We start from the raw sequence: 27,593 nt of genomic DNA on the forward strand, positions 1-27,593 counted from the left end.
TTTAACCCCTCCCCCTCTCCTACAGCTGGGCATTATTGGGTTACATGAGTTTTAACCCCTCCCCCCACTCTCCTACAGCTGGGCATTATTGGGTTACATGAGTTTTAACCCCTCCCCCCCCTCTCCTACAGCTGGGCATTATTGGGTTACATGAGTTTTAACCCCTCCCCCCCACTCTCCTACAGCTGGGCATTATTGGGTTACATGAGTTTTAACCCCTCCCCCCCCACTCTCCTACAGCTGGGCATTATTGGGTTACATGAGTTTTAACCCCTCCCCTCTCTCCTACAGCTGGGCATTATTGGGTTACATGAGTTTTAACCCCTCCCCTCTCCTACAGCTGGGCATTATTGGGTTACATGAGTTTTAACCCCTCCCCTCTCTCCTACAGCTGGGCATTATTGGGTTACATGAGTTTTAACCCCTCCCCTCTCTCCTACAGCTGGGCATTATTGGGTTACATGAGTTTTAACCCCTCCCCCCCTCTCTCCTACAGCTGGGCATTATTGGGTTACATGAGTTTTAACCCCTCCCCCACTCTCCTACAGCTGGGCATTATTGGGTTACATGAGTTTTAACCCCTCCCCCCACTCTCCTACAGCTGGGCATTATTGGGTTACATGAGTTTTAACCCCTCCCCCTCTCCTACAGCTGGGCATTATTGGGTTACATGAGTTTTAACCCCCTCCCCCCCACTCTCCTACAGCTGGGCATTATTGGGTTACATGAGTTTTAACCCCCTCCCTCTCCTACAGCTGGGCATTATTGGGTTACATGAGTTTTAACCCCTCCCCCCACTCTCCTACAGCTGGGCATTATTGGGTTACATGAGTTTTAACCCCCTCCCCTCTCTCCTACAGCTGGGCATTATTGGGTTACATGAGTTTTAACCCCTCCCCCCACTCTCCTACAGCTGGGCATTATTGGGTTACATGAGTTTTAACCCCTCCCCTCTCCTACAGCTGGGCATTATTGGGTTACATGAGTTTTAACCCCTCCCCTCTCCTACAGCTGGGCATTATTGGGTTACATGAGTTTTAACCCCTCCCCCCCCACTCTCCTACAGCTGGGCATTATTGGGTTACATGAGTTTTAACCCCTCCCCCCACTCTCCTACAGCTGGGCATTATTGGGTTACATGAGTTTTAACCCCTCCCCCCCCCCCCTCTCCTACAGCTGGGCATTATTGGGTTACATGAGTTTTAACCCCTCCCCCCTCCCCTCTCCTACAGCTGGGCATTATTGGGTTACATGAGTTTTAACCCCCCCCCCTCTCCTACAGCTGGGCATTATTGGGTTACATGAGTTTTAACCCCTCCCCCCCACTCTCCTACAGCTGGGCATTATTGGGTTACATGAGTTTTAACCCCTCCCCTCTCCTACAGCTGGGCATTATTGGGTTACATGAGTTTTAACCCCTCCCCCCACTCTCCTACAGCTGGGCATTATTGGGTTACATGAGTTTGTGTCCCCCCCCCCCCACTCTCCTACAGCTGGGCATTATTCTGCATGTTTTGAGTCACAATATATGTCAATTTAACTACTTCTGCAGCAAAACATTTTTACACAACCGTCCAATTCATGAATGGGAGACATTAGTAATGTGAAAAAACATGGCTGTGTTTTGATCTGCCTCGGGTATTTCAAAAAATGTGGAGACCCTGTCACTAGCCTATTAGGAAATCTATCATTTTCTAGTATACTGTAATGTGTCACCTTGTTCCTTGCTGTAGATCATCATGAGACAGAAGTTGCGTGACAGTCCACAGATGGCTCTGGTAGGGAGAGCCAGTAAAGATCCAAACCTCTCCCCATGGGGCTGGCTGAAACACACTGCAGGGTCTGGAGAGCTGGGCGAGCCCACATACTCACCCCACTTCAGACCCTTGATCCAGGACAGGGGACTCTGTGGAGGATGGAGGGGAGAAGGATGAGTATTCAACAGCACTGCATAACCCACCCAGACCCATATCATTTAATTTCACTTCACTTCACTTCATCTTCATGTAGCAAGTAAAGTCCACTTAGCAACAACTGTTTTTCAAGGAGACTACGCTACACTTCCCATAACTCCCCAGTTTGAACTTTGACCTATCGGGTAGACTATTGGAAGGTCTCAATTGCATACTCCTCGCGTCCTCTCTCCTTGTCTCCTTATCAAAACCCATTGGATGAGAAAGCTAGAGGTCCCTCCCCTCTGACCTTCTCATCCAATGGGTTTTGAAGAGGAGAGAGGACACGAGAAGTCTCTTTGACCTGTTCCCTGGTCTCTCTGAAGGCTAGGTGCACCAGGAGACCGTAACGCCTGACCCTAAATACTAACCCTAACCTTTTACCTTTAACCTACCGGGTAAACTATCTCTTTGACCTGTTCCCTGGTCTCTCTGAAGGCCAGCTGCACCAGGAGACCGTAACGCCTGACCCTAAATACTAACCCTAACCTTTGACCTTTAACCTACCGGGTAAACTATCTCTTTGACCTGTTCCCTGGTCTCTCTGAAGGCCAGCTGCACCAGGAGACCCATGGCAGCAGGGAGCTCTCCCTCCATAATGAGCCTGGGTCCGGCTCTGCTGATGTGGGACGCAGAGAAAAGCTGTCTGGGCGTCTGTCCGTACGTCTTGATCATGGTCTCCAACGCACGCCGCTGCACCGGGTCCTCCACTGACGACACGTCCATACCGAAGTATGTCTACGGACGAGGGGAGAGGGGAAAAAAATATAATTGACATACTTGTCGAAAACAGTTAAAATACAAGCTAATGTCTCTTCCTGTCCAAGGTTGTGTTCATTAGGGAACACACAAAAACATTTTGCAACGTTAAACCAAAATCCAATGTTTATTTTTTGGTCCAAATCCAGGCAGTCCCTCTCTGTCCCAGTCGGTTTCCTTCCGTCTGGTGGCATTTATATGGCCCAGGTATATAACAGCTACTCACAGCTGGGTGGAATACGTTGATGGCATGAACAGCAGCCTTGCCCTTCTGTTTCAACCCAAACACCAGGTCAATCCACTGACAGAGGGTCTGAGAGACCTGGTCTGACTCCAGGGCCTGGCGGTGGATCAGGATGAAGAGACGAGGGTCGTTACGCGCCCAGGGTGGCAGGTTGACGTGGTTCACACGCTCACTGTTTTGACGCACACCAAAGTCAAAACCTGGAGGGAAAGAGGAAAGGAGGTCTACAGTAAAGCATTTCTTACTGTAATACAGATATCTACAGTAAAGCATGTCTTACTGTAATATGGATATCTACAGTAAAGCATTTCTTACTGGTAATACGGATATCTACAGTAAAGCATTTCTTACTGTAATACAGATATCTACAGTAAAGCATGTCTTACTGTAATATGGATATCTACAGTAAAGCATTTCTTACTGTAATACGGATATCTACAGTAAAGCATTTCTTACTGGTAATATGGATATCTACAGTAAAGCATTTCTTACTGTAATACGGATATCTACATTAAAGCATTTCTTACTGGTAATACGGATATCTACAGTAAAGCATTTCTTACTGTAATACGATATCTACAGTAAAGCATTTCTTACTGTAATACGGATATCTACATTAAAGCATTTCTTAATGGTAATATGGATATCTACAGTAAAGCATTTCTTACTGGTAATACGGATATCTACAGTAAATCATTTCTTACTGTAATACGGATATCTACAGTAAAGCATTTCTTACTGGTAATATGGATATCTACAGTAAAGCATTTCTTACTGGTAATACGGATATACATTTACATTTTAGTCATTTAGCAGACGCTCTTATCCAGAGCGACTTACAGTTAGTGCATACATTATTTTTATTTTTTTCATACCCCCTGTGGGAATCGAACCCACAACCCTGGCGTTGCAAACACCATGCTCTATCAACTGAGCTACATCCCTGCCGGCCATTCCCTACAGTAAAGCATTTATTACTGGTAATACGAATATCTACTGTAAAGCATTTATTACTGGTAATACGGATATCTACAATAAAGCATTTCTTACTGTAATACAGACATCTACAGTAAAGCATTTATTACTGGTAATATGGATATCTACATTAAAGCATTTCTTACTGGTAATATGGATATCTACAGTAAAGCATTTATTACTGGTAATATAGATATCTACAGTAAAGCATTTCTTACTGTAATACGGATATCTACAGTAAAGCATTTCTTACTGGTAATACGGATATCTACAGTAAAGCATTTCTTACTGGTAATACGGATATCTACAGTAAAGCATTTCTTACTGTAATACAGATTAGTTTTCTGCCCATCTCGTCATTTCTCTGTTAACCAGGAACTCAGGCAGGTAAAATAACTCCACAGTAGGGTTGATGTATGAGGTATAGAGGAGTTATATAGACAGGTTATAGAGGTGTGTGTGTTGACCAGGAACTCAGGGAGGTATAGAGGAGTTATATAGACAGGTTATAGAGGTGTGTGTGTTGACCAGGAACTCAGGGAGGTATAGAGGAGTTATATAGACAGGTTATAGAGGTGTGTGTGTTGACCAGGAACTCTGGGAGGTATAGAGGAGTTATATAGACAGGTTATAGAGGTGTTTGTGTTGACCAGGAACTCTGGGAGGTATAGAGGAGTTATATAGACAGGTTATAGAGATGTGTGTGTTGACCAGGAACTCAGGGAGGTATAGAGGAGTTATATAGACAGGTTATAGAGATGTGTGTGTGGTTTTACCCTCTCTGTTGACCAGGAACTCCGGGAGGTAGAAGAACTCCGGTATTAGCTCCTTGACGTCAGTCATGCTCTCGAAGGAGGAGAGACGCCATGTTGTATTCATAGAGTGGAACGTCCGGTCGGGGATATCAAAGCTCTGATCTGTAACACACAGTAATTAAACCTGTGTTCTGATGATACGGGACAAACACACTGTAAAGCTTGATCTTTGTGAATGAGCTTCCTTTCAGGGCCTCTTGTGAACCACCGCTTCTGCATTCAATTACACTCCTCGCTTCTGCATTCAATTACACTCCTATCAACAAAGATGAGAGGCTTCAGAGGAAGAGAGTTGGAAAGACAAGAGCAGAGGAAGAGGGTTGGAAAGACAAGAGCAGAGGAAGAGGGTTGGAAAGACAAGAGCAGAGGAAGAGGGTTGGAAAGACAAGAGCAGACGAAGAGGGTTGGAAAGACAAGAGCAGAGGAAGAGGGTTGGAAAGACAAGAGCAGAGGAAGAGGGTTGGAAAGACAAGAGCAGAGGAAGAGGGTTGGAAAGACAAGAGCAGAGGAAGAGGGTTGGAAAGGCAAGAGCAGAGGAAGAGGGTTGGAAAGACAAGAGCAGAGGAAGAGGGTTGGAAAGACAAGAGCAGACGAAGAGGGTTGGAAAGACAAGAGCAGAGGAAGAGGGTTGGAAAGACAAGAGCAGACGAAGAGGGTTGGAAAGGCAAGAGCAGAGGAAGAGGGTTGGAAAGACAAGAGCAGAGGAAGAGGGTTGGAAAGACAAGAGCAGAGGAAGAGGGTTGGAAAGACAAGAGCAGACGAAGAGGGTTGGAAAGGCAAGAGCAGAGGAAGAGGGTTGGAAAGACAAGAGCAGAGGAAGAGGGTTGGAAAGGCAAGAGCAGAGGAAGAGGGTTGGAAAGACAAGAGCAGAGGAAGAGGGTTGGAAAGACAAGAGCAGAGGAAGAGGGTTGGAAAGACAAGAGCAGAGGAAGAGGGTTGGAAAGGCAAGAGCAGAGGAAGAGGGTTGGAAAGACAAGAGCAGAGGAAGAGGGGTTGGAAAGACAAGAGCAGACGAAGAGGGGTTGGAAAGACAAGAGCAGAGGAAGAGGGTTGGAAAGACAAGAGCAGACGAAGAGGGTTGGAAAGGCAAGAGCAGAGGAAGAGGGGTTGGAAAGGCAAGAGCAGACGAAGAGGGTTGGAAAGGCAAGAGCAGAGGAAGAGGGTTGGAAAGGCAAGAGCAGACGAAGAGGGTTGGAAAGGCAAGAGCAGAGGAAGAGGGTTGGAAAGGCAAGAGCAGACGAAGAGGGTTGGAAAGGCAAGAGCAGACGAAGAGGGTTGGAAAGACAAGAGCAGAGGAAGAGGGTTGGAAAGACAAGAGCAGAGGAAGAGGGTTGGAAAGGCAAGAGCAGACGAAGAGGGTTGGAAAGGCAAGAGCAGAGGAAGAGGGTTGGAAAGGCAAGAGCAGACGAAGAGGGTTGGAAAGGCAAGAGCAGAGGAAGAGGGTTGGAAAGGCAAGAGCAGACGAAGAGGGTTGGAAAGACAAGAGCAGAGGAAGAGGGTTGGAAAGGCAAGAGCAGACGAAGAGGGTTGGAAAGGCAAGAGCAGAGGAAGAGGGTTGGAAAGACAAGAGCAGATGAAGAGGGTTGGAAAGACAAGAGTAGATGAAGAGGGTTGGAAAGACAAGAGCAGAGGAAGAGGGTTGGAAAGACAAGAGCAGAGGAAGAGGGTTGGAAAGACAAGAGCAGAGGAAGAGGGTTGGAAAGACAAGAGCAGAGGAAGAGAGTTGGAAAGACAAGAGCAGAGGAAGAGGGTTGGAAAGGCAAGAGCAGACGAAGAGGGTTGGAAAGACAAGAGCAGAGGAAGAGGGTTGGAAAGACAAGAGCAGAGGAAGAGGGTTGGAAAGGCAAGAGCAGAGGAAGAGAGTTCGAAAGACAAGAGCAGAGGAAGAGGGTTGGAAAGACAAGAGCAGAGGAAGAGGGTTGGAAAGACAAGAGCAGAGGAAGAGGGTTGGAAAGGCAAGAGCAGACGAAGAGGGTTGGAAAGACAAGAGCAGAGGAAGAGGGTTGGAAAGACAAGAGCAGAGGAAGAGGGTTGGAAAGGCAAGAGCAGACGAAGAGGGTTGGAAAGGCAAGAGCAGAGGAAGAGGGTTGGAAAGACAAGAGCAGACGAAGAGGGTTGGAAAGACAAGAGCAGAGGAAGAGGGTTGGAAAGACAAGAGCAGACGAAGAGGGTTGGAAAGGCAAGAGCAGAGGAAGAGGGTTGGAAAGACAAGAGCAGAGGAAGAGGGTTGGAAAGGCAAGAGCAGAGGAAGAGGGTTGGAAAGACAAGAGCAGAGGAAGAGGGTTGGAAAGACAAGAGCAGACGAAGAGGGTTGGAAAGACAAGAGCAGAGGAAGAGGGTTGGAAAGGCAAGAGCAGACGAAGAGGGTTGGAAAGGCAAGAGCAGAGGAAGAGGGTTGGAAAGGCAAGAGCAGACGAAGAGGGTTGGAAAGGCAAGAGCAGACGAAGAGGGTTGGAAAGACAAGAGCAGAGGAAGAGGTTGGAAAGACAAGAGCAGAGGAAGAGGGTTGGAAAGGCAAGAGCAGACGAAGAGGGTTGGAAAGGCAAGAGCAGAGGAAGAGGGTTGGAAAGGCAAGAGCAGACGAAGAGGGTTGGAAAGGCAAGAGCAGAGAGGAAGAGGGTTGGAAAGGCAAGAGCAGACGAAGAGGGTTGGAAAGACAAGAGCAGAGGAAGAGGGTTGGAAAGGCAAGAGCAGACGAAGAGGGTTGGAAAGGCAAGAGCAGAGGAAGAGGGTTGGAAAGACAAGAGCAGATGAAGAGGGTTGGAAAGACAAGAGTAGATGAAGAGGGTTGGAAAGACAAGAGCAGAGGAAGAGGGTTGGAAAGACAAGAGCAGAGGAAGAGGGTTGGAAAGACAAGAGCAGAGGAAGAGGGTTGGAAAGACAAGAGCAGACGAAGAGAGTTGGAAAGACAAGAGCAGAGGAAGAGGGTTGGAAAGGCAAGAGCAGACGAAGAGGGCTGGAAAGACAAGAGCAGAGGAAGAGGGTTGGAAAGGCAAGAGCAGAGGAAGAGAGTTTGAAAGACAAGAGCAGAGGAAGTGGGTTGGAAAGACAAGAGCAGAGGAAGAGGGTTGGAAAGACAAGAGCAGAGGAAGAGGGTTGGAAAGGCAAGAGCAGACGAAGAGGGTTGGAAAGACAAGAGCAGAGGAAGAGGGTTGGAAAGACAAGAGCAGAGGAAGAGGGTTGGAAAGGCAAGAGCAGACGAAGAGGGTTGGAAAGGCAAGAGCAGAGGAAGAGGGTTGGAAAGACAAGAGCAGACGAAGAGGGTTGGAAAGACAAGAGCAGAGGAAGAGGGTTGGAAAGACAAGAGCAGACGAAGAGGGTTGGAAAGGCAAGAGCAGAGGAAGAGGGTTGGAAAGACAAGAGCAGAGGAAGAGGGTTGGAAAGACAAGAGCAGAGGAAGAGGGTTGGAAAGACAAGAGCAGACGAAGAGGGTTGGAAAGGCAAGATCAGAGGAAGAGGGTTGGAAAGACAAGAGCAGAGGAAGAGGGTTGGAAAGGCAAGAGCAGACGAAGAGGGTTGGAAAGACAAGAGCAGAGGAAGAGGGTTGGAAAGACAAGAGCAGAGGAAGAGGGTTGGAAAGACAAGAGCAGAGGAAGAGGGTTGGAAAGGCAAGAGCAGAGGAAGAGGGTTGGAAAGACAAGAGCAGAGGAAGAGGGTTGGAAAGACAAGAGCAGACGAAGAGGGTTGGAAAGACAAGAGCAGAGGAAGAGGGTTGGAAAGACAAGAGCAGACGAAGAGGGTTGGAAAGGCAAGAGCAGACGAAGAGGGTTGGAAAGGCAAGAGCAGAGGAAGAGGGTTGGAAAGGCAAGAGCAGAGGAAGAGGGTTGGAAAGGCAAGAGCAGACGAAGAGGGTTGGAAAGGCAAGAGCAGAGGAAGAGGGTTGGAAAGGCAAGAGCAGACGAAGAGGGTTGGAAAGGCAAGAGCAGATGAAGAGGGTTGGAAAGACAAGAGCAGAGGAAGAGGGTTGGAAAGACAAGAGCAGAGGAAGAGGGTTGGAAAGGCAAGAGCAGACGAAGAGGGTTGGAAAGGCAAGAGCAGAGGAAGAGGGTTGGAAAGGCAAGAGCAGACGAAGAGGGTTGGAAAGGCAAGAGCAGAGGAAGAGGGTTGGAAAGGCAAGAGCAGACGAAGAGGGTTGGAAAGACAAGAGCAGAGGAAGAGGGTTGGAATAGCAAGAGCAGACGAAGAGGGTTGGAAAGGCAAGAGCAGAGGAAGAGGGTTGGAAAGACAAGAGCAGATGAAGAGGGTTGGAAAGACAAGAGCAGATGAAGAGGGTTGGAAAGACAAGAGCAGAGGAAGAGGGTTGGAAAGACAAGAGCAGAGGAAGAGGGTTGGAAAGACAAGAGCAGACGAAGAGAGTTGGAAAGACAAGAGCAGAGGAAGAGGGTTGGAAAGGCAAGAGCAGACGAAGAGGGTTGGAAAGGCAAGAGCAGACGAAGAGGGTTGGAAAGACAAGAGCAGAGGAAGAGGGTTGGAAAGAGAAGAGCAGACGAAGAGGGTTGGAAAGACAAGAGCAGAGGAAGAGGGTTGGAAAGACAAGAGCAGAGGAAGAGGGTTGGAAAGACAAGAGCAGACGAAGAGAGTTGGAAAGACAAGAGCAGAGGAAGAGGGTTGGAAAGGCAAGAGCAGACGAAGAGGGTTGGAAAGACAAGAGCAGAGGAAGAGGGTTGGAAAGGCAAGAGCAGAGGAAGAGAGTTCGAAAGACAAGAGCAGAGGAAGAGGGTTGGAAAGACAAGAGCAGAGGAAGAGGGTTGGAAAGACAAGAGCAGAGGGAAGAGGGTTGGAAAGGCAAGAGCAGACGAAGAGGGTTGGAAAGACAAGAGCAGAGGAAGAGGGTTGGAAAGACAAGAGCAGAGGAAGAGGGTTGGAAAGGCAAGAGCGGAGACGAAGAGGGTTGGAAAGGCAAGAGCAGAGGAAGAGGGTTGGAAAGACAAGAGCAGACGAAGAGGGTTGGAAAGACAAGAGCAGAGGAAGAGGGTTGGAAAGACAAGAGCAGGCGAAGAGGGTTGGAAAGGCAAGAGCAGAGGAAGAGGGTTGGAAAGACAAGAGCAGAGGAAGAGGGTTGGAAAGACAAGAGCAGAGGAAGAGGGTTGGAAAGACAAGAGCAGACGAAGAGGGTTGGAAAGGCAAGAGCAGAGGAAGAGGGTTGGAAAGACAAGAGCAGAGGAAGAGGGTTGGAAAGGCAAGAGCAGAGAGGAAGAGGGTTGGAAAGACAAGAGCAGAGGAAGAGGGTTGGAAAGACAAGAGCAGAGGAAGAGGGTTGGAAAGACAAGAGCAGAGGAAGAGGGTTGGAAAGGCAAGAGCAGAGGAAGAGGGTTGGAAAGACAAGAGCAGAGGAAGAGGGTTGGAAAGACAAGAGCAGACGAAGAGGGTTGGAAAGACAAGAGCAGAGGAAGAGGGTTGGAAAGACAAGAGCAGACGAAGAGGGGTTGGAAAGGCAAGAGCAGACGAAGAGGGTTGGAAAGGCAAGAGCAGAGGAAGAGGGTTGGAAAGGCAAGAGCAGAGGAAGAGGGTTGGAAAGGCAAGAGCAGACGAAGAGGGTTGGAAAGGCAAGAGCAGAGGAAGAGGGTTGGAAAGGCAAGAGCTGACGAAGAGGGTTGGAAAGGCAAGAGCAGATGAAGAGGGTTGGAAAGACAAGAGCAGAGGAAGAGGGTTGGAAAGACAAGAGCAGAGGAAGAGGGTTGGAAAGGCAAGAGCAGACGAAGAGGGTTGGAAAGGCAAGAGCAGAGGAAGAGAGGGGTTGGAAAGGCAAGAGCAGACGAAGAGGGTTGGAAAAGGCAAGAGCAGAGGAAGAGGGTTGGAATGGCAAGAGCAGACGAAGAGGGTTGGAAAGACAAGAGCAGAGGAAGAGGGTTGGAAAGGCAAGAGCAGACGAAGAGGGTTGGAAAGGCAAGAGCAGAGGAAGAGGGTTGGAAAGACAAGAGCAGATGAAGAGGGTTGGAAAGACAAGAGCAGATGAAGAGGGTTGGAAAGACAAGAGCAGAGGAAGAGGGTTGGAAAGACAAGAGCAGAGGAAGAGGGTTGGAAAGACAAGAGCAGACGAAGAGAGTTGGAAAGACAAGAGCAGAGGAAGAGGGTTGGAAAGGCAAGAGCAGACGAAGAGGGTTGGAAAGGCAAGAGCAGACGAAGAGGGTTGGAAAGACAAGAGCAGAGGAAGAGGGTTGGAAAGGCAAGAGCAGAGGAAGAGAGTTCGAAAGACAAGAGCAGAGGAAGAGGGTTGGAAAGACAAGAGCAGAGGAAGAGGGTTGGAAAGACAAGAGCAGAGGAAGAGGGTTGGAAAGGCAAGAGCAGACGAAGAGGGTTGGAAAGACAAGAGCAGAGGAAGAGGGTTGGAAAGACAAGAGCAGAGGAAGAGGGTTGGAAAGGCAAGAGCAGACAAAGAGGGTTGGAAAGGCAAGAGCAGAGGAAGAGGGTTGGAAAGACAAGAGCAGAGGAAGAGGGTTGGAAAGACAAGAGCAGAGGAAGAGGGTTGGAAAGACAAGAGCAGAGGAAGAGGGTTGGAAAGGCAAGAGCAGAGGAAGAGAGCAAGCTGGATGAGAGGTAGAGAGAAAGAGACATAGAAGGGGAGAAGAGGGGGAGTCAGAGAGGGGGAGTCAGAGAGAAGTTTGAGGAGAAGAGAAAGCTTTACAGAGAAAGCCTTTGATGCAGGCCAGCCATTGTAATGGATCAGATCAGGATCATGCTAATAATATAATGTAGATGTCAGTGATCCTTTCTAAGAGCTTTTTTGCAGCTGAATGAAAAGAGCTATTTTCAAGAAGAGAAGGTTTCCGTCAGCTGCATTAAAGAAGTACACATCTGTGTGGTGACTTACCCTGGTAGGCCAGGAACATCTTGGTGAACGGAGGCATGCGAACCAGGAAGTGTAGCACAGTGCCGGAGTTGGAGTAGTGAGATCCATAATGGTACGGCTGGACAGGAGGCATGGGATCGTCGTCATGCGCTCCCTTCCGATACTCCTCCTCTAGGTACTGAAAGAGTTCAAGCAGAAGCTCCAGTTTATATGACGTGTAATGAATACATGAGAAAAACTGTACACCGATCACATATTCTGATTAGATTTAGATTTCCTATCCAAGAAGCAGTAATACAGTAAGGCTGTACTAAGCTGTTTACCTTGTAATTGTCCACATAGCGATCCTCCTTCTCTTTAGACTGGACTGCTATGGGCTTGTTCAGGTTCCTGAAAACAGTCCAGAAAACAAGGGATAAAGGGGGAAGAGAAAAAGCTTCCTGTTCTGTTTTCCTTTTGATCCGTAGTGTCAGTTCCTTATAACACTGACCCTTAGCTAACAGTGCTAGTACTATAACTGACCTGTAGATGGCGCTGTCCCCAAGGTCCAGTGTCTCTGAGATGTAGTCCTTCAGTATGAAGGGGAAGACAGGGTACTGCATCAGGTCGTTGAAGCTCCGCCCAGAGTGCTTGTTGAGGTGCGTCAAGTACTCAAAGTTACTGATCTGCCCCGAGCCCCACAGGTGTGTTAACGCCGTGAGGTTGCCGTACTCCAGGAGATTGGGAAGGTCGGAGGTCAGGATGTTGTGGTACACGTCATCACGGAACTACGGGAACAGGAAAATCTCGTTTTATTGCATGTGTAATACTAATACTAAGCCTAATTTATTATCAAAGGAAGTATGCAAAGCCAGAACACAATTAGCTATGCAGGATGTTGTGTTACACATTGTCATGGAACAGGAAATAGAACATTTTAATTCATTACAAGTGTTTGACTTAAAGGGATAGTTCACTTTTGTGTTACGTTACGCTAGCTGATACAATCACTTTCCACTAGCATTGCTACATGCTCCAAAATGCTAGCCAGGAGATTCTATACTGAAAAAAAATATAAACGCAACATGCAACAATTTCATTGATTTTTCTGAGTTAAAGTTCATATGAGGAAATCAGTCAATTGAAATAAATTCATTAGGCCCTAATCTATGGATTTCAAATGACTGGGAATACAGATACTGTTGAAGTCAGAAGATACATACACTTAGATTGGAGTCATTAAAACTCGTTTTTCAACCACTCCACAAATTTCTTGTTAACAGACTATAGTTTTGGCAAGTCGGTTAGGACATCTACTTTGTGCATGACACAAGTCATTTTTCCAACAATTGTTTACAGACAGATTATTTCACTTATAATTCACTGTATCACAATTCCAGTGGGTCAGAAGTTTACATACACTAAGTTGACTGTGCCTTTAAACAGCTTGGAAAATTCCAGAAAATGATGTCATGGCTTTAGAAGCTTCTGATAGGCTAATTGACATCATTTGAGTCAATTGGAGGTGTACCTGTGGATGTATTTCAAGGCCTACCTTCAAACTCAGTGCCTCTTTGCTTGACATCATGGGAAAATCAAAAGAAATCAGCCAAGACCTCAGAAAAAAAATTGCAGACCTCCACAAGTCTGGTTCATCATTGGGAGCAATTTCCAAATGGCTGAAGGTACCATGTTCATCTGTACAAACAATAGTACGCAAGTATAAACACCATGGGACAACGCAGCCGTCATACCGCTCAGGAATGAGACGCGTTCTGTCTCCTAGAGATGAACGTACTTTGGTGCGAAAAGTGCAAATCAATCCCAGAACAACAGCAAAAGACCTTGTGAAGATGCTGGAGGAAACAGGTACAAAAGTATCTACAGTAAAACGAGTCCTATATCGACATAACCTGAAAGGCCGCTCAGCAAGGAAGAAGCCACTGCTCCAAAACCGCCATAAAAAAGCCAGACTATGGTTTGCAACTGCACATGGGGACAAAGATCGTACTTTTTGGAGAAATGTCCTCTGGTATGATGAAACAAAAATAGAACTGTTTGGCCATAATGACCATCGTTATGTTTGGAGGAAAAAGGGGGTTGCTTGCAAGCCGAAGAACACCATCACAACCGTGAAGAACGGGGGTGGCAGTATCATGCTGTGGGGGTGCTTTGCTGAAGGAGGGACTGGTGCACTTCACAAAATAGATGGCATCATGAGGAAGGAAAATTATGTGGATATATTGAAGCAACATCTCAAGACATCAGTCAGGAAGTTAAAGCTTGGTCGCAAATGGGTCTTCCAAATGGACAATGACCCCAAGCATACTTCCAAAGTTGTGGCACAATGGCTTAAGGACATCAAAGTCAAGGTATTGGAGTGGCCATCACAAAGCCTTGACCTCAATCCTATAGAAAATGTGTGGGCAGAACTGAAAAAGCGTGTGTGAGCAAGGAGGCCTACAAACCTGACTCAGTTACACCAGCTCTGTCAGGAGGAATGGCCAAAATTCACCCAACTTATTGTGGGAATCTTGTGGAAGGCTACCCGAAACGTTTGACCCAAGTTAAACAATTTAAAGGCATTGCTACCAAATATGAATTGAGTGTATGTAAACTTCTGACCCACTGGGAATGTGATGAAAGAAATAAAAGCTGAAATAAATCATTCTCTCTACTATTATTCTGACATTTCACATTCTTAAAATAAAGTGGTGATCCTAACTGACCTAAGACAGGGTATTTTTACTAGGATTAAATGTCAGGAATTGTGATAAACGGAGTTTAAATGTATTTGGCTAAGGTGTATGTAAACTTCCGACTTCAACTGTATGCATCTGTTGGTCACAGATACATAAAAAAAATGGGCCTCAGGATCTCGTCATGGTATTTTTGTTCATTCAAATTGCCATCTGTAAAAAGCAATTGTGTTCGTTGTCCGTAGCTTATGCCTGCCCATACCATAACCCCACCGCCACCATGGGGCACTCTGTTCACAACATTGACATCAGCAAACCGCTTGCCCACATGACTTCAAACACGTGGTCTGCGATTGAGGCCGGTTGGACGTACTGCCAAATTATCTAAAACGACGTTGGAGGCGGCTTATGGTAGAGAAATGAACATTTAATTATCTGGCAACAGCTCTGGTGGACATTCCTGCAGTCAGCATGCCAATTGCATGCTCCCTCAAAACTTGAGACATCTGTGGCATTGTGTTGTGTGACAAAACTGCACATTTTAGAGGGGCCTTTTATTGTCCCCTGCACAAGGTGCACCTGTGTAATGATCATACTGTTTAATCAGCTTCTTGATATGCCACACCTGTCAGGTGGATGGATTATCTTGGCAAAGGAGAAATACTCACTAACAGGGATGTAAACACATACAGTACCAGTCAAAAGTTTGGACACACCTTTATTTTTACTATTTTCAACATTGTAGAATAATAGTGAAGACATCACAACTATGAAATAACACATATGGAATCATGTAGCAGCCAAAAAAGTGTTAAACAAATCAAAATATATTATATTTTTGAGATTCTTCAAAGTAGCCAACCTTTGCCTTGATGACAGCTTTGCACACTGTTGACATTCTCTCAACCAGCTTCACCTGGAATGCTTTTCCAAAAGTCTTGAAGGAGTTCCCACATATGCTGAGCACTTGTTGGCTGCTTTTCCTTCACTCTGCGATCCAACTCAACCCAAACCATCTCAATTGGGTTGAGGTCGGGTGAATGTGAAGGCCAGGTCATCTGATGCAGCACTCCATCACTCTCCTTCTTGGTCAAATAGCCCTTACACAGCCTGGAGGTGTGTTGTGTCATTGTCCTGTTGAAAAACAAATGACTGTCCCACTAAGCGCAAAACCAGATGGGATGGCGTATCGCTGCAGAATGCTGTGGTAGCCATGCTGGTTAAGTGTGCCTTGAATTCTAAATAAATCACAGACAGTGTCACCAGCAAAGCACCCCCACACCATCACACCTCCTCCTCCATGCTTCACGGTGGGAACCACACATGTGGAGATCATCCGTTCACCTACTCTGCGTCTCACAAAGACATGGCGGTTGGAACCAAAAATCTCAAATTTGGACTCATCAGACCAAAGGACAGATTTCCACCGGTCTAATGTCCATTGCTCGTGTTTCTTGGCCCAAGCAAGTCTCTTCTTCTTATTGGTGTCCTTTAGTAGTGGTTTCTTTGCAGCAATTCGACCATGAAGGCCTGATTAATGTTGAGATGTGTCTGTGACTTGAACTCTGTGAAGCATTTATTTGGGCTGCAATTTCTGAGGCTGGTAACTCTAATGAACTTATCCTCTGCAGCAGAGGTAACTCTGGGTCTTCCATTCCTGAGGCGGTGCTCATGAGAGCCAGTTTCATCATAGTGCTTGATGGTTTTTGCGACTGCACTTGAAGAAACTTTCAAAGTTCTTTACATTTTCCAGATTGACTGACCTTCATGTCTTAAAGTAATGATGGACTGTCGTTTCTCTTTGATTATTTGAGCTGTTCTCTTACCTTGTCACAAAACAACTGATTGGCTCAAACGCATTAAGAAGGAAATAAATTCCACAAATTAATTTTTAAGAAGGCATACCTGTTAATTGAAATGCATTCCAGGTGACTACCTCATGAAGCTGGTTGAGAGAATGCCAAGAGTGTGCAAAGCTGTCATCAAGGCAATGGGGTGGCTACTTTGAAGAATCTCAAATATAAAATATATTTTGATTTGTTTAACACTATTTTTGGTTACTACATGATTCCATATGTGTTATTTCATCGTTTTGATGTCTTCACTATTATTCTACAATGTAGAAAATAGTAAAAATAGTAGGAGTAGGTGTGTCCAAACTTTTGACTGGTGCTGTATGTGCACAACACTTGAGAGAAATAAACTTTTTGTGCGTATGGAACATTTCTGTGATCTTTTATTTCAGCTCATGAAACATGGGACCAACACTTTACATGTTGCGTTTATATTTTTGTTCAGTATAAAAGACACATTTGTAAAACAGAGGGAGATGCTGAACTATCAACCCTGGTGTGGAAGGCTAGCAGCAGGGTCTGTGCTCTTTAGTCTACCCTACCTTGGTGGTGTGGAAGGCTAGCAGCAGGGTCCGTCCGTTGGAGAGGAAGATCTCTACAGCGTTGTCTCTGAGCTGCCACCACCTCTTATGGACCTCCTTTATCTCCTCATAGGTCCAAGAGAATGATGCTGCCTCTGTCTCACCCTGGATACTCTGTCACGACACACACAGTGAGAAGCCAGACAACAACACCACTATCATTTTTCTAAATGTGCAGGTGTAGAGAGAGGGTTACCTGGTTGTCATGGGCGTCAGCCGCGTTATCCTCCACAAAGTACATCCCAGACTTCCCTGTGGATGCAGAGGGTCGAAAGGTCACTGTGTGAGTAGAGAGCACACCAGTAACTAGAGCCTCAGGCAGCCTCATGGGGACCATGTCCAGAGCACCAAGCTAGATACAGGAGCACCAAGCTAGATACAGGAACACCAAGCTAGATACAGGAACACCAAGCTAGATACAGGAACACCAAGCTAGATACAGGAACACCAAGCTAGATACAGGAACACCAAGCTAGATACAGGAACACTAAGCTAGATACAGGAACACCAAGCCAGATACAGGAACACCAAGCCAGATACAGGAACACCAAGCCAGATACAGGAACACCAAGCCAGATACAGGATCACCAAGCTAGATACAGGAGCACCAAGCTAGATACAGGAACACCAAGCTAGATACAGGAACACCAAGCTAGATACAGGAACACCAAGCTAGATACAGGAACACCAAGCTAGATACAGGAACACCAAGCCAGATACAGGAACACCAAGCTAGATACAGGAACACCAAGCTAGATACAGGAACACCAAGCTAGATACAGGAACACCAAGCCAGATACAGGATCACCAAGCTAGATACAGGAACACCAAGCTAGATACAGGAACACCAAGCTAGATACAGGAACACCAAGCTAGATACAGGAACACCAAGCTAGATACAGGAACACCAAGCTAGATACAGGAACACCAGGCTAGATACAGGAGCACCAAGCTAGATACAGGAACACCAAGCTAGATACAGGAACACCAAGCTAGATACAGGAACACCAAGCTAGATACAGGAACACCAAGCTAGATACAGGAACACCAAGCTAGATACAGGAACACCAAGCTAGATACAGGAACGTGGCTGTTAGGTGGTTTCTTACCCAGCAGCAGCTCTCCTGAGGTCTCTCTAGACGGAGCAACACTGATGCAGCGTCTGGTGAATCTGATTGGTTCGCTGGTGGCCTTGTCTTTCACCGTGGAGGAGAAGGAGGAGTGGGTCTTATCCTCAAACAGGAAGGACAGTGGAGCCCGCGCTGCAGAGTCTGAAAGGAGAGAAAGACAGACAGAGACAGACAGACAGGATCAAACGGTATCAATAAAGCTGGATTCAATCATAGCAGGTTTCCAGATTTCCGAAAATGAAGATACTATCTGGAAAGCTCTTTTTTGCAGCGGTTAGAATGGCGTCCCCTGTGGTGCTGAAGATCAGACTGACTAACAATTGGTGTCTTTACTGTCTGGCTTGTGTCGGTCTTTAAGCAGGTACTTGTTGGGGATGGTGAGGGTTAGGGGTTATGGGTTAGGGTCAGCGTACCGTCTGGCTTGCGTCGGTCTTTGAGCAGGTACTTGTTGGGGATGGTGAGGGTTAGGGGTTATGGGTTAGGGTCAGCGTACCGTCTGGCTTGCGTCGGTCTTTGAGCAGGTACTTGTTGGGGATGGTGAGGGTTAGGGGTTATGGGTTAGGGTCAGCTGACCGTCTGGCTATGCGTCGGTCTTTGAGCAGGTACTTGTTGGGGATGGTGAGGGTTAGGGGTTATGGGTTAGGGTCAGCGTACCGTCTGGCTTGCGTCGGTCTTTGAGCAGGTACTTGTTGGGGATGGTGAGGGTTAGGGGTTATGGGTTAGGGTCAGCGTACCGTCTGGCTTGCGTCGGTCTTTGAGCAGGTACTTGTTGGGGATGGTGAGGGTTAGGGGTTATGGGTTAGGGTCAGCGTACCGTCTGGCTTGCGTCGGTCTTTGAGCAGGTACTTGTTGGGGATGGTGAGGGTTAGGGGTTATGGGTTAGGGTCAGCGTACCGTCTGGCTTGCGTCGGTCTTTGAGCAGGTACTTGTTGGGGATGGTGAGGGTTAGGGGTTATGGGTTAGGGTCAGCGTACCCGTCTGGCTTGCGTCGGTCTTTGAGCAGGTACTTGTTGGGGATGGTGAGGGTTAGGGGTTATGGGTTAGGGTCAGCGTACCGTCTGGCTTGCGTCGGTCTTTGAGCAGGTACTTGTTGGGGATGGTGAGGTTAGGGGTTATGGGTTAGGGTCAGCGTACCGTCTGGCTTGCGTCGGTCTTTGAGCAGGTACTTGTTGGGGATGGTGAGGGTTAGGGGTTATGGGTTAGGGTCAGCGTACCGTCTGGCTTGCGTCGGTCTTTGAGCAGGTACTTGTTGGGGATGGTGAGGGTTAGGGGTTATGGGTTAGGGTCAGCGTACCGTCTGGCTTGCGTCGGTCTTTGAGCAGGTACTTGTTGGGGATGGTGAGGGTTAGGGGTTATGGGTTAGGGTCAGCGTACCGTCTGGCTTGCGTCGGTCTTTGAGCAGGTACTTGTTGGGGATGGTGAGTGTTAGGGGTTATGGGTTAGGGTCAGCGTACCGTCTGGCTTGGGTCGGTCTTTGAGCAGGTACTTGTTGGGGATGGTGAGGGTTAGGGGTTATGGGTTAGGGTCAGCGTACCGTCTGGCTTGCGTCGGTCTTTGAGCAGGTACTTGTTGGGGATGGTGAGGGTTAGGGGTTATGGGTTAGGGTCAGCGTAACCGTCTGGCTTGCGTCGGTCTTTGAGCAGGTACTTGTTGGGGATGGTGAGGGTTAGGGGTTATGGGTTAGGGTCAGCGTACCGTCTGGCTTGCGTCGGTCTTTGAGCAGGTACTTGTTGGGGATGGTGAGGGTTAGGGGTTATGGGTTAGGGTCAGCGTACCGTCTGGCTTGCGTCGGTCTTTGAGCAGGTACTTGTTGGGGATGGTGAGGGTTAGGGGTTATGGGTTAGGGTCAGCGTACCCGTCTGGCTTGCGTCGGTCTTTGAGCAGGTACTTGTTGGGGATGGTGAGGGTTAGGGGTTATGGGTTAGGGTCAGCGTACCCGTCTGGCTTGCGTCGGTCTTTGAGCAGGTACTTGTTGGGGATGGTGAGGGTTAGGGGTTATGGGTTAGGGTCAGCGTACCGTCTGGCTTGCGTCGGTCTTTGAGCAGGTACTTGTTGGGGATGGTGAGTGTTAGGGGTTATGGGTTAGGGTCAGCGTACCGTCTGGCTTGCGTCGGTCTTTGAGCAGGTACTTGTTGGGGATGGTGAGGGTTAGGGGTTATGGGTTAGGGTCAGCGTACCGTCTGGCTTGCGTCGGTCTTTGAGCAGGTACTTGTTGGGGATGGTGAGGGTTAGGGGTTATGGGTTAGGGTCAGCGTACCGTCTGGCTTGCGTCGGTCTTTGAGCAGGTACTTGTTGGGGATGGTGAGGTTAGGGGTTATGGGTTAGGGTCAGCGTACCGTCTGGCTTGCGTCGGTCTTTGAGCAGGTACTTGTTGGGGATGGTGAGGGTTAGGGTTATGGGTTAGGGTCAGCGTACCGTCTGGCTTGCGTCGGTCTTTGAGCAGGTACTTGTTGGGGATGGTGAGGGTTAGGGGTTATGGGTTAGGGTCAGCGTACCGTCTGGCTTGCGTCGGTCTTTGAGCAGGTACTTGTTGGGGATGGTGAGGGTTAGGGGTTATGGGTTAGGGTCAGCGTACCGTCTGGCTTGCGTCGGTCTTTGAGCAGGTACTTGTTGGGGATGGTGAGGTAACACCTCTGCAGCCGTCTTCTCTCCCTGTTGGGTCCCTCTGTAGGGTCCAGCTGCCAGGAGGTAGGGTACGACATCTGGTCATACCACACAGCACTGAAATACACATGAAATAGTATTGGCATGGCATGGCATGGCATGGCGTAACGTAACGTAACACATGACAGTACATTTAAGCAATAAGCCCAGAGGGGGTGTGGTATATGACCAATATACCACAGAGAAGGGCTGTTTAGGCACAACGCAACATGGAGCATACCCGTGGTATATTGACCATACACCACAGACCACTGAGGTTCCTTTTTGCTATTATAAACTGGTTCCCAACATTATTAGAACAGGAAACAAGTCATTCTATTATAAACTGGTTCCCAACATTATTAGAACAGGAAACAAGTCATTCTATTATAAACTGGTTCCCGACATTATTAGAACAGTAAACAAGTCATTCTATTATAAACTGGTTCCCAACATTATTAGAACAGGAAACAAGTCATTCTATTATCAACTGGTTCCCAACATTATTAGAACAGTAAACAAGTCATTCTATTATAAACTGGTTCCCAACATTATTAGAACAGGAAACAAGTCATTCTATTATCAACTGGTTCCCAACATTATTAGAACAGGAAACAAGTCATTCTATTATAAACTGGTTCCCAACATTATTAGAACAGGAAACAAGTCATTCTATTATAAACTGGTTCCCAACATTATTAGAACAGTAAACAAGTCATTCTATTATAAACTGGTTCCCAACATTATTAGAACAGTAAACAAGTCATTCTATTACATGAGGAAATGGCACCGAAGAAGATGTCAGCCGTTTTACAGCCCTCTAACCAATTGTACTATTATGAGTGTTTTTTCGCGTTATTTGACCAAAAAGAGCTTCTGGATATCAGGACAGCGATTACTCACCTCGTATTGGACGAAGATTTAACATCAACGAGTCGGACGCGAAGGATATCCTACAGATACCCGACAAGGCCCAAATCCCTGTCATTCGCATGAGAAAGAGACGGAGATATCGTGGACGTAGGTCGGGGTGCCTTGAGGATCCGACGGCGAGTGAGTAAACTGCCTCTTCCATCAATCCTATTAGCCAATCTTCAATCATTGGAAAATAAATTAGACGACCTAAGATTACGCTTATCCTACCAATGGGACATTAAAAACTGTAATATCTTATGATTCGCAGAGTCGTGGCTGAACGACGACATGGATAACATACAGCTGGCGGGCTATACGCTACATCGGCAGGATAGAACGGCTGACTCCGGTAAGACAAGGGGTGGCGGTCTGTGTATATTTGTAAACAACAGCTGGTTCATAAAATCTAATACTAAGGAAGTCTCGAGGTTTTGCTCGCCTGAGGTAGAGTATCTCATGATAAGTTGTAGACCACACTATTTACCAAGAGAGTTTTCATCTATATTTTTCATAGCTGTCTATATACCACCACAAACCGATCCTGGCACTAAGACCGCACTCAATGAGCTGTATAAGGCCATAAGTAAACAGGAAAACGCTCATCCAGAGGCGGCGCTCCTAGTGGCCGGGGACTTTAATGCAGGGAAACGTAAATCCGTTCTACCTAATTTCTACCAGCATGTTAAATGTGCAACCAGAGGTAAAAAAACTCTAGACCACCTTTACTCCACACACAGAGACGCATACAAAGCTCTCCCTCGCCCTCCATTTGGCAAATCTGACCATAACTCTATCCTCCTGATTCCTGCTTATAAGCAAAAACTAAAGCAGGAAGCACCAGTGACTCGGTTAATAACGAAGTGGTCAGATGATGCAGATGCTAAGCTACAGGACTGTTTTGCTAGCACAGACTGGAATATGTTCAGAGATTCTTCCGATAGCATTGAGGAGTACACCACATCAGTCACTGGCTTCATCAATAAGTGCATCGATGATGTTATCCCCACAGTGACCGTACGTACATACCCCAACCAGAAGCCATGGATTACAGGCAACATCCGCACTGAGCTAAAGGGTAGAGCTGCCGCTTTCAAGGAGCGGGACTCAAACCCGGACGCTTACAGTTGAAGTTTACACACACCTTAGCCAAATACATTTAAACTCAGTCTTTCACAATTCCTGACATTTAATCCTAGTAAACATTCCCTGTCTTAGGTCAGTTAGGATCACCACTTTATTTTAAGAATGTGAAATGTCAGAATAATAGTAGAGAGAATGATTTATTTCAGATTTTCTTTCTTTCATCACATTCCCAGTGGGTCAGAAGTTTACATACACTCAATTAGTATTTGGTAGCATTGCCTTTAAATTGTTTAACTTGGGTCAAACATTTTGGGTAGCCTTCCACAAGCTTCCTCCTGACAGAGCTGGTGTAACTGAGTAAGGTTTGTAGGCCTCCTTGCTCACACAAACTTTTTCAGTTCTGCCCACAAATGTTCTATAGGATTGAGGTTAGGGCTTTGTGATGGCCACTCCAATACCTTGACTTTGTTGTACTTAAGCCATTTTGCCACAACTTTGGAAGTATGCTTGGGGTCATTGTCCATTTGGAAGACCCATTTGCGACCAAGATTTAACTTCCTGACTGATGTCTTGAGATGTTGCTTCAATATATCCACATACATTTCCTTCCTCATGATGCCATCTATTTTGTGAAGTGCACCAGTCGCTCCTGCAGCAAAGTACCCCCACAGCATGACGCTGCCACCCCCGTGCTTCACGTTGGGGTGGTGTTTTACGGCTTGCAAGCAACCCCCTTTTTCCTCCAAACATAACGATGTTCAGTATTGCCAAACAGTTCTATTTTTGTTTCATCAGACCAGAGGACATTTCTCCAAAAAGTAAGATATTTGTCCCCATGTGCAGTTGCAAACCGTAGTCTGTCTTTTTTATGGCAGTTTTGGAGCAGTGGCTTCTTCCTTGCTGAGGAGCCTTTCAGGTTCTGTCGATATAGGACACGTTTTACTGTGGATATAGATACTTTTGTACCTGTTTCCTCCGGCATCTTCACAACGTCCTTTGCTGTTGTTCTGGGATTGATTTGCACTTTTCGCACCAAAGTACGTTCATCTCTAGGAGACAGAACGCGTCTCCTTCCTGAGCGGTATGACGGCTGCGTGGTCCCATGGTGTTTATACTTGCGTACTATTGTTTGTACAGATGAACGTGGTGCCTTCAGGTGTTTGGAATTGCTCCCAAGGATGAACCAGACTTGTGGAGGTCTACCATTTGTTTTCTGAGGTCTTGGCTGATTTCTTTTGATTTTCCCATGATGTCAAGCAAAGAGGCACTGAGTTTGAAGGTAGGCCTTGAAATACATCCACAGGTACACCTCCAATTGACTCAAATGATGTCAATTAGCCTATCAGAAGCTTCTAAAGCCATGCAAACATTTTCTGGAATTCTCCAAGCTGTTTAAAGGCACAGTCAACTTAGTGTATGTAAACTTCTGACCCACTGGAATTGTGATACAGTGAATTATAAGTGAAATAATCTGTCTGTAAACAATTGTTGGAAATATTCCTTGTGTCATGCACAAAGTAGATGTCCTAACTGACTTGCAAAACTATAGTTTGTTAACAAGATTTGTGGAGTGGTTGAAAAACAAGTTTTAATGACTCCAACCTAAGTGTATGTAAACTTCCGACTTCAACTGTATAAGAAATCCCGCTATGCCCTCCAACGAACCATCAAAGAGGCAAAGAGTCAATACAAGTCAATACAAGAGTCAATACCCCCCCGTGTAACTCTGTGTGACCCCCCCACCCAGTGTGACCCCCTCCCCCAGTGTGACCCTCCCCCTCCCCAGTCCTCACCGGTCGTGTGTGAGTGTCTGAACCAGTTCCTGCCAGTGTCTTGAGGCACTGAGGTCCATCTTATAGAGCCCTCTGATGTGTTGGATGACTTTCTTTCTCTCCATACCCTGTCTCAGTGACACATTCTGGGTGATGTCGGCTGCGATCTTAGAGATGTCCTTGGACTTACCGTCCAGACGCTGGATCAGACTGGAGAAGGGAGAGAGATGGACAATGCATTAGTATAAAACAATGGTCACTCTTTGCCTCTGTCCTTGGTTTCTGAATTCCTCTCAAAGTACATGGGCGCTGAGGATCCATTCCAAGGTCCCTCCCTCTGACCTCCTCCTCCAATGAGCTTTGAGAGGAATGGAGGAAACAAGTACGGGGGAAAGCAAGGTAGTTTGACAGGAAGTAAGACACGGCTCTGGAGTCTAACAAACCATTCATCCTTCACCTTTTCTGTGTGTTGGAAATCTTTTTCTCCCAGGCCAGCTTACTGCTCTTCTCTTCCACCTCGTATTTCAACTGTTCCTGTGAGATGAAACGGGACAAGAGTGAGACCTGCGAGATGAAACGGGACAAGAGTGAGACCTGTGAGATGAAACGGGACAAGAGTGAGACCTGCGAGATGAAACGGGACAAGAGTGAGACCTGTGAGATGAAACGGGACAAGAGTGAGACCTGCGAGATGAAACGGGACAAGAGTGAGACCTGTGAGATGAAACGGGACAAGAGTGAGACCTGCGAGATGAAACGGGACAAGAGTGAGACCTGCGAGATGAAACGGGACAAGGCTGGGACTTCCAATAATCAGGTAGATAGATCAGCCCTTGGGTTGTTGGAGAAAATAAACCAGGACTCATCAAGACAGTTCTAGCTCCAGAGTTTAACCGTTGGCCAGACTGGCTAGTGATGTTATAGGGTTAGGGTTAAGTAAGAGATGTTATAGGGTTAAGTAAGAGATGTTATAGGGTTAAGTAAGTGATGTTATAGGGTTAGGGTTAAGTAAGAGATGTTATAGGGTTAAGTAAGAGATGTTATAGGGTTAAGTAAGAGATGTTATAGGGTTAAGTAAGAGATGTTATAGGGTTAGGGTTAAGTAAGAGATGTTATAGGGTTAAGTAAGAGATGTTATAGGGTTAAGTAAGTGATGTTATAGGGTTAGGGTTAAGTAAGAGATGTTATAGGGTTAAGTAAGAGATGTTATAGGGTTAGGGTTAAGTAAGAGATGTTATAGGGTTAGGGTTAAGTAAGAGATGTTATAGGGTTAGGGTTAAGTAAGAGATGTTATAGGGTTAGGGTTAAGTAAGAGATGTTATAGGGTTAGGGTTAAGTAAGAGATGTTATAGGGTTAGGGTTAAGTAAGAGATGTTATAGGGTTAAGTAAGAGATGTTATAGGGTTAAGTAAGAGATGTTATAGGGTTAAGTAAGAGATGTTATAGGGTTAGGGTTAAGTAAGAGATGTTATAGGGTTAGGGTTAAGTAAGAGATGTTATAGGGTTAGGGTTAAGTAAGAGATGTTATAGGGTTAGGGTTAAGTAAGAGATGTTATAGGGTTAGGGTTAAGTAAGAGATGTTATAGGGTTAGGGTTAAGTAAGAGATGTTATAGGGTTAGGGTTAAGTAAGAGATGTTATAGGGTTAGGGTTAAGTAAGAGATGTTATAGGGTTAGGGTTAAGTAAGAGATGTTATAGGGTTAGGGTTAAGTAAGAGATGTTATAGGGTTAGGGTTAAGTAAGTGATGTTATAGGGTTAGGGTTAAGTAAGTGATGTTATAGGGTTAAGGTTAAGTAAGTGATGTTATCGGGTTAGGGTTAAGTAAGAGATGTTATAGGGTTAAGTAAGAGATGTTATAGGGTTAGGGTTAAGTAAGTGATGTTATAGGGTTAGGGTTAAGTAAGTGATGTTATAGGGTTAAGGTTAAGTAAGTGATGTTATCGGGTTAGGGTTAAGTAAGATATGTTATAGGGTTAAGTAAGAGATGTCATAGGGCTAGGGTTAAGTAAGTGATGTTATAGGGTTAAGTAGGTGATGTTATAGGGTTAATTAAGATATGTTATAGGGTTAGGGTTTTGTCGGAGCATTCCACAGGGATGTTGGCCCATGTTGACTCCAAAGCTTCCCACAGTTGTGTCAAGTTGGCTGGATGTCCTTGGAGTGGTGGACCATTCTTGATACACACAGGAAACCCTAACCCAACTCAATATTAGGAAGGCGTTCCAAATGTTTTGTAAACTCAGTGTAGGTCAATTATAACTTCTACGTACTTTTTATCTAATTTTAGACGTTCAAGAGCTGGGGTGTTTTGTTAACCCAAAATAATAATTTACACTGAACCAACAAAAGAAATGCAACATGCAACAACTTCAACAGATTTTACTGAGTTACAGTTCATATGAGGATATCAGTAATTTTACATTGACATTTTAGTCATTTATCAGACGCTCTTATCTAGAGCGACTTACAGGAGCAATTAGGGTTAAGTGCCTTGCTTAAGGGCACATCGACAGATTTTTCACCTAGTCGGCTCGGGGATTAGAACCAGCGACCTTTCGGTTACTGGCACAACGCTCTTAACCACTAAGCTACCTGCCGCCCTCAATTGGAATAAATTAATTAGGCCCTAATCTATGGATTTCACATGACTGGGAATACAGACATGCATCTGTTGGTCACAGATACCTTTAAAAAAAAAGTAGGGGCGTGGATCAGAAAACCAGTCAGTATCTGGTGTGACCACCATTTGCCTCATGCAGCGTGACACATCTCCTTCACATAGAGTTGATTGTGGCCTGTGGAATGTTGTCCCACTCCTTCTCAGTGGCTGTGTGAAGTTGCTGGATATTGGCGGCAACTGGAACACGCTGTCGTACACTTCGATGGGTGACATGTCTGGTGAGTATGCAGGCCATGGAAGAACTCAGACATTTTCAGCTTCCAGGAATTGTGTACAGATCCTTGCGACATGGGGCTGTGCATTATCATGCTGAAACATGAGGTGATGGCGGCGGATGAATGGCACGACAATGGGCCTCTCGTCACGGTATCTCTGTGCATTCAGATTGCGATCCATAAAATGCAATTGTGTTCGCTGTCTGTAGCTTATGCCTGCCCACACCATAATCAATCAATCAATTTTCAATCAATTTTATTTTATATAGCCCTTCTTACATCAGCTAATATCTCGAAGTGCTGTACAGAAACCCAGCCTAAAACCCCAAACAGCTAGTAATGCAGGTGTAGAAGCACGGTGGCTAGGAAAAACTCCCTAGAAAGGCGAAAACCTAGGAAGAAACCTAGAGAGGAACCAGGCTATGAGGGGTGGCCAGTCCTCTTCTGGCTGTGCCGGGTGAAGATTATAACAGAACCATGCCAAGATGTTCAAAAATGTTCATAAGT

General features: G+C 46.2%; 1 protein-coding gene across 1 annotated transcript in view; it reads right to left on the reverse strand.

The window, feature by feature from the left end:
- Positions 1-27,593, reverse strand: part of lyst (lysosomal trafficking regulator) — a gene marked incomplete at its 5' end in the record, with an annotated part of 184,562 nt that overhangs the window by 33,363 nt on the left and 123,606 nt on the right. Inside the window, 13 exons of the mRNA XM_045214042.1 lie at positions 1,717-1,906; positions 2,460-2,690; positions 2,938-3,155; positions 4,707-4,847; positions 11,557-11,713; positions 11,859-11,925; positions 12,058-12,302; positions 16,609-16,761; positions 16,844-16,899; positions 17,757-17,918; positions 20,353-20,498; positions 24,212-24,400; positions 24,648-24,724. Coding sequence (XP_045069977.1) covers positions 1,717-1,906; positions 2,460-2,690; positions 2,938-3,155; positions 4,707-4,847; positions 11,557-11,713; positions 11,859-11,925; positions 12,058-12,302; positions 16,609-16,761; positions 16,844-16,899; positions 17,757-17,918; positions 20,353-20,498; positions 24,212-24,400; positions 24,648-24,724 — 2,032 coding nt within the window. The remainder of the gene's footprint in view (positions 1-1,716; positions 1,907-2,459; positions 2,691-2,937; positions 3,156-4,706; positions 4,848-11,556; positions 11,714-11,858; positions 11,926-12,057; positions 12,303-16,608; positions 16,762-16,843; positions 16,900-17,756; positions 17,919-20,352; positions 20,499-24,211; positions 24,401-24,647; positions 24,725-27,593) is intronic.

This window comes from Coregonus clupeaformis, unplaced genomic scaffold (assembly GCF_020615455.1).
Source record: "Coregonus clupeaformis isolate EN_2021a unplaced genomic scaffold, ASM2061545v1 scaf0191, whole genome shotgun sequence".
In the NCBI taxonomy this organism is placed as follows: domain Eukaryota; kingdom Metazoa; phylum Chordata; class Actinopteri; order Salmoniformes; family Salmonidae; genus Coregonus; species Coregonus clupeaformis.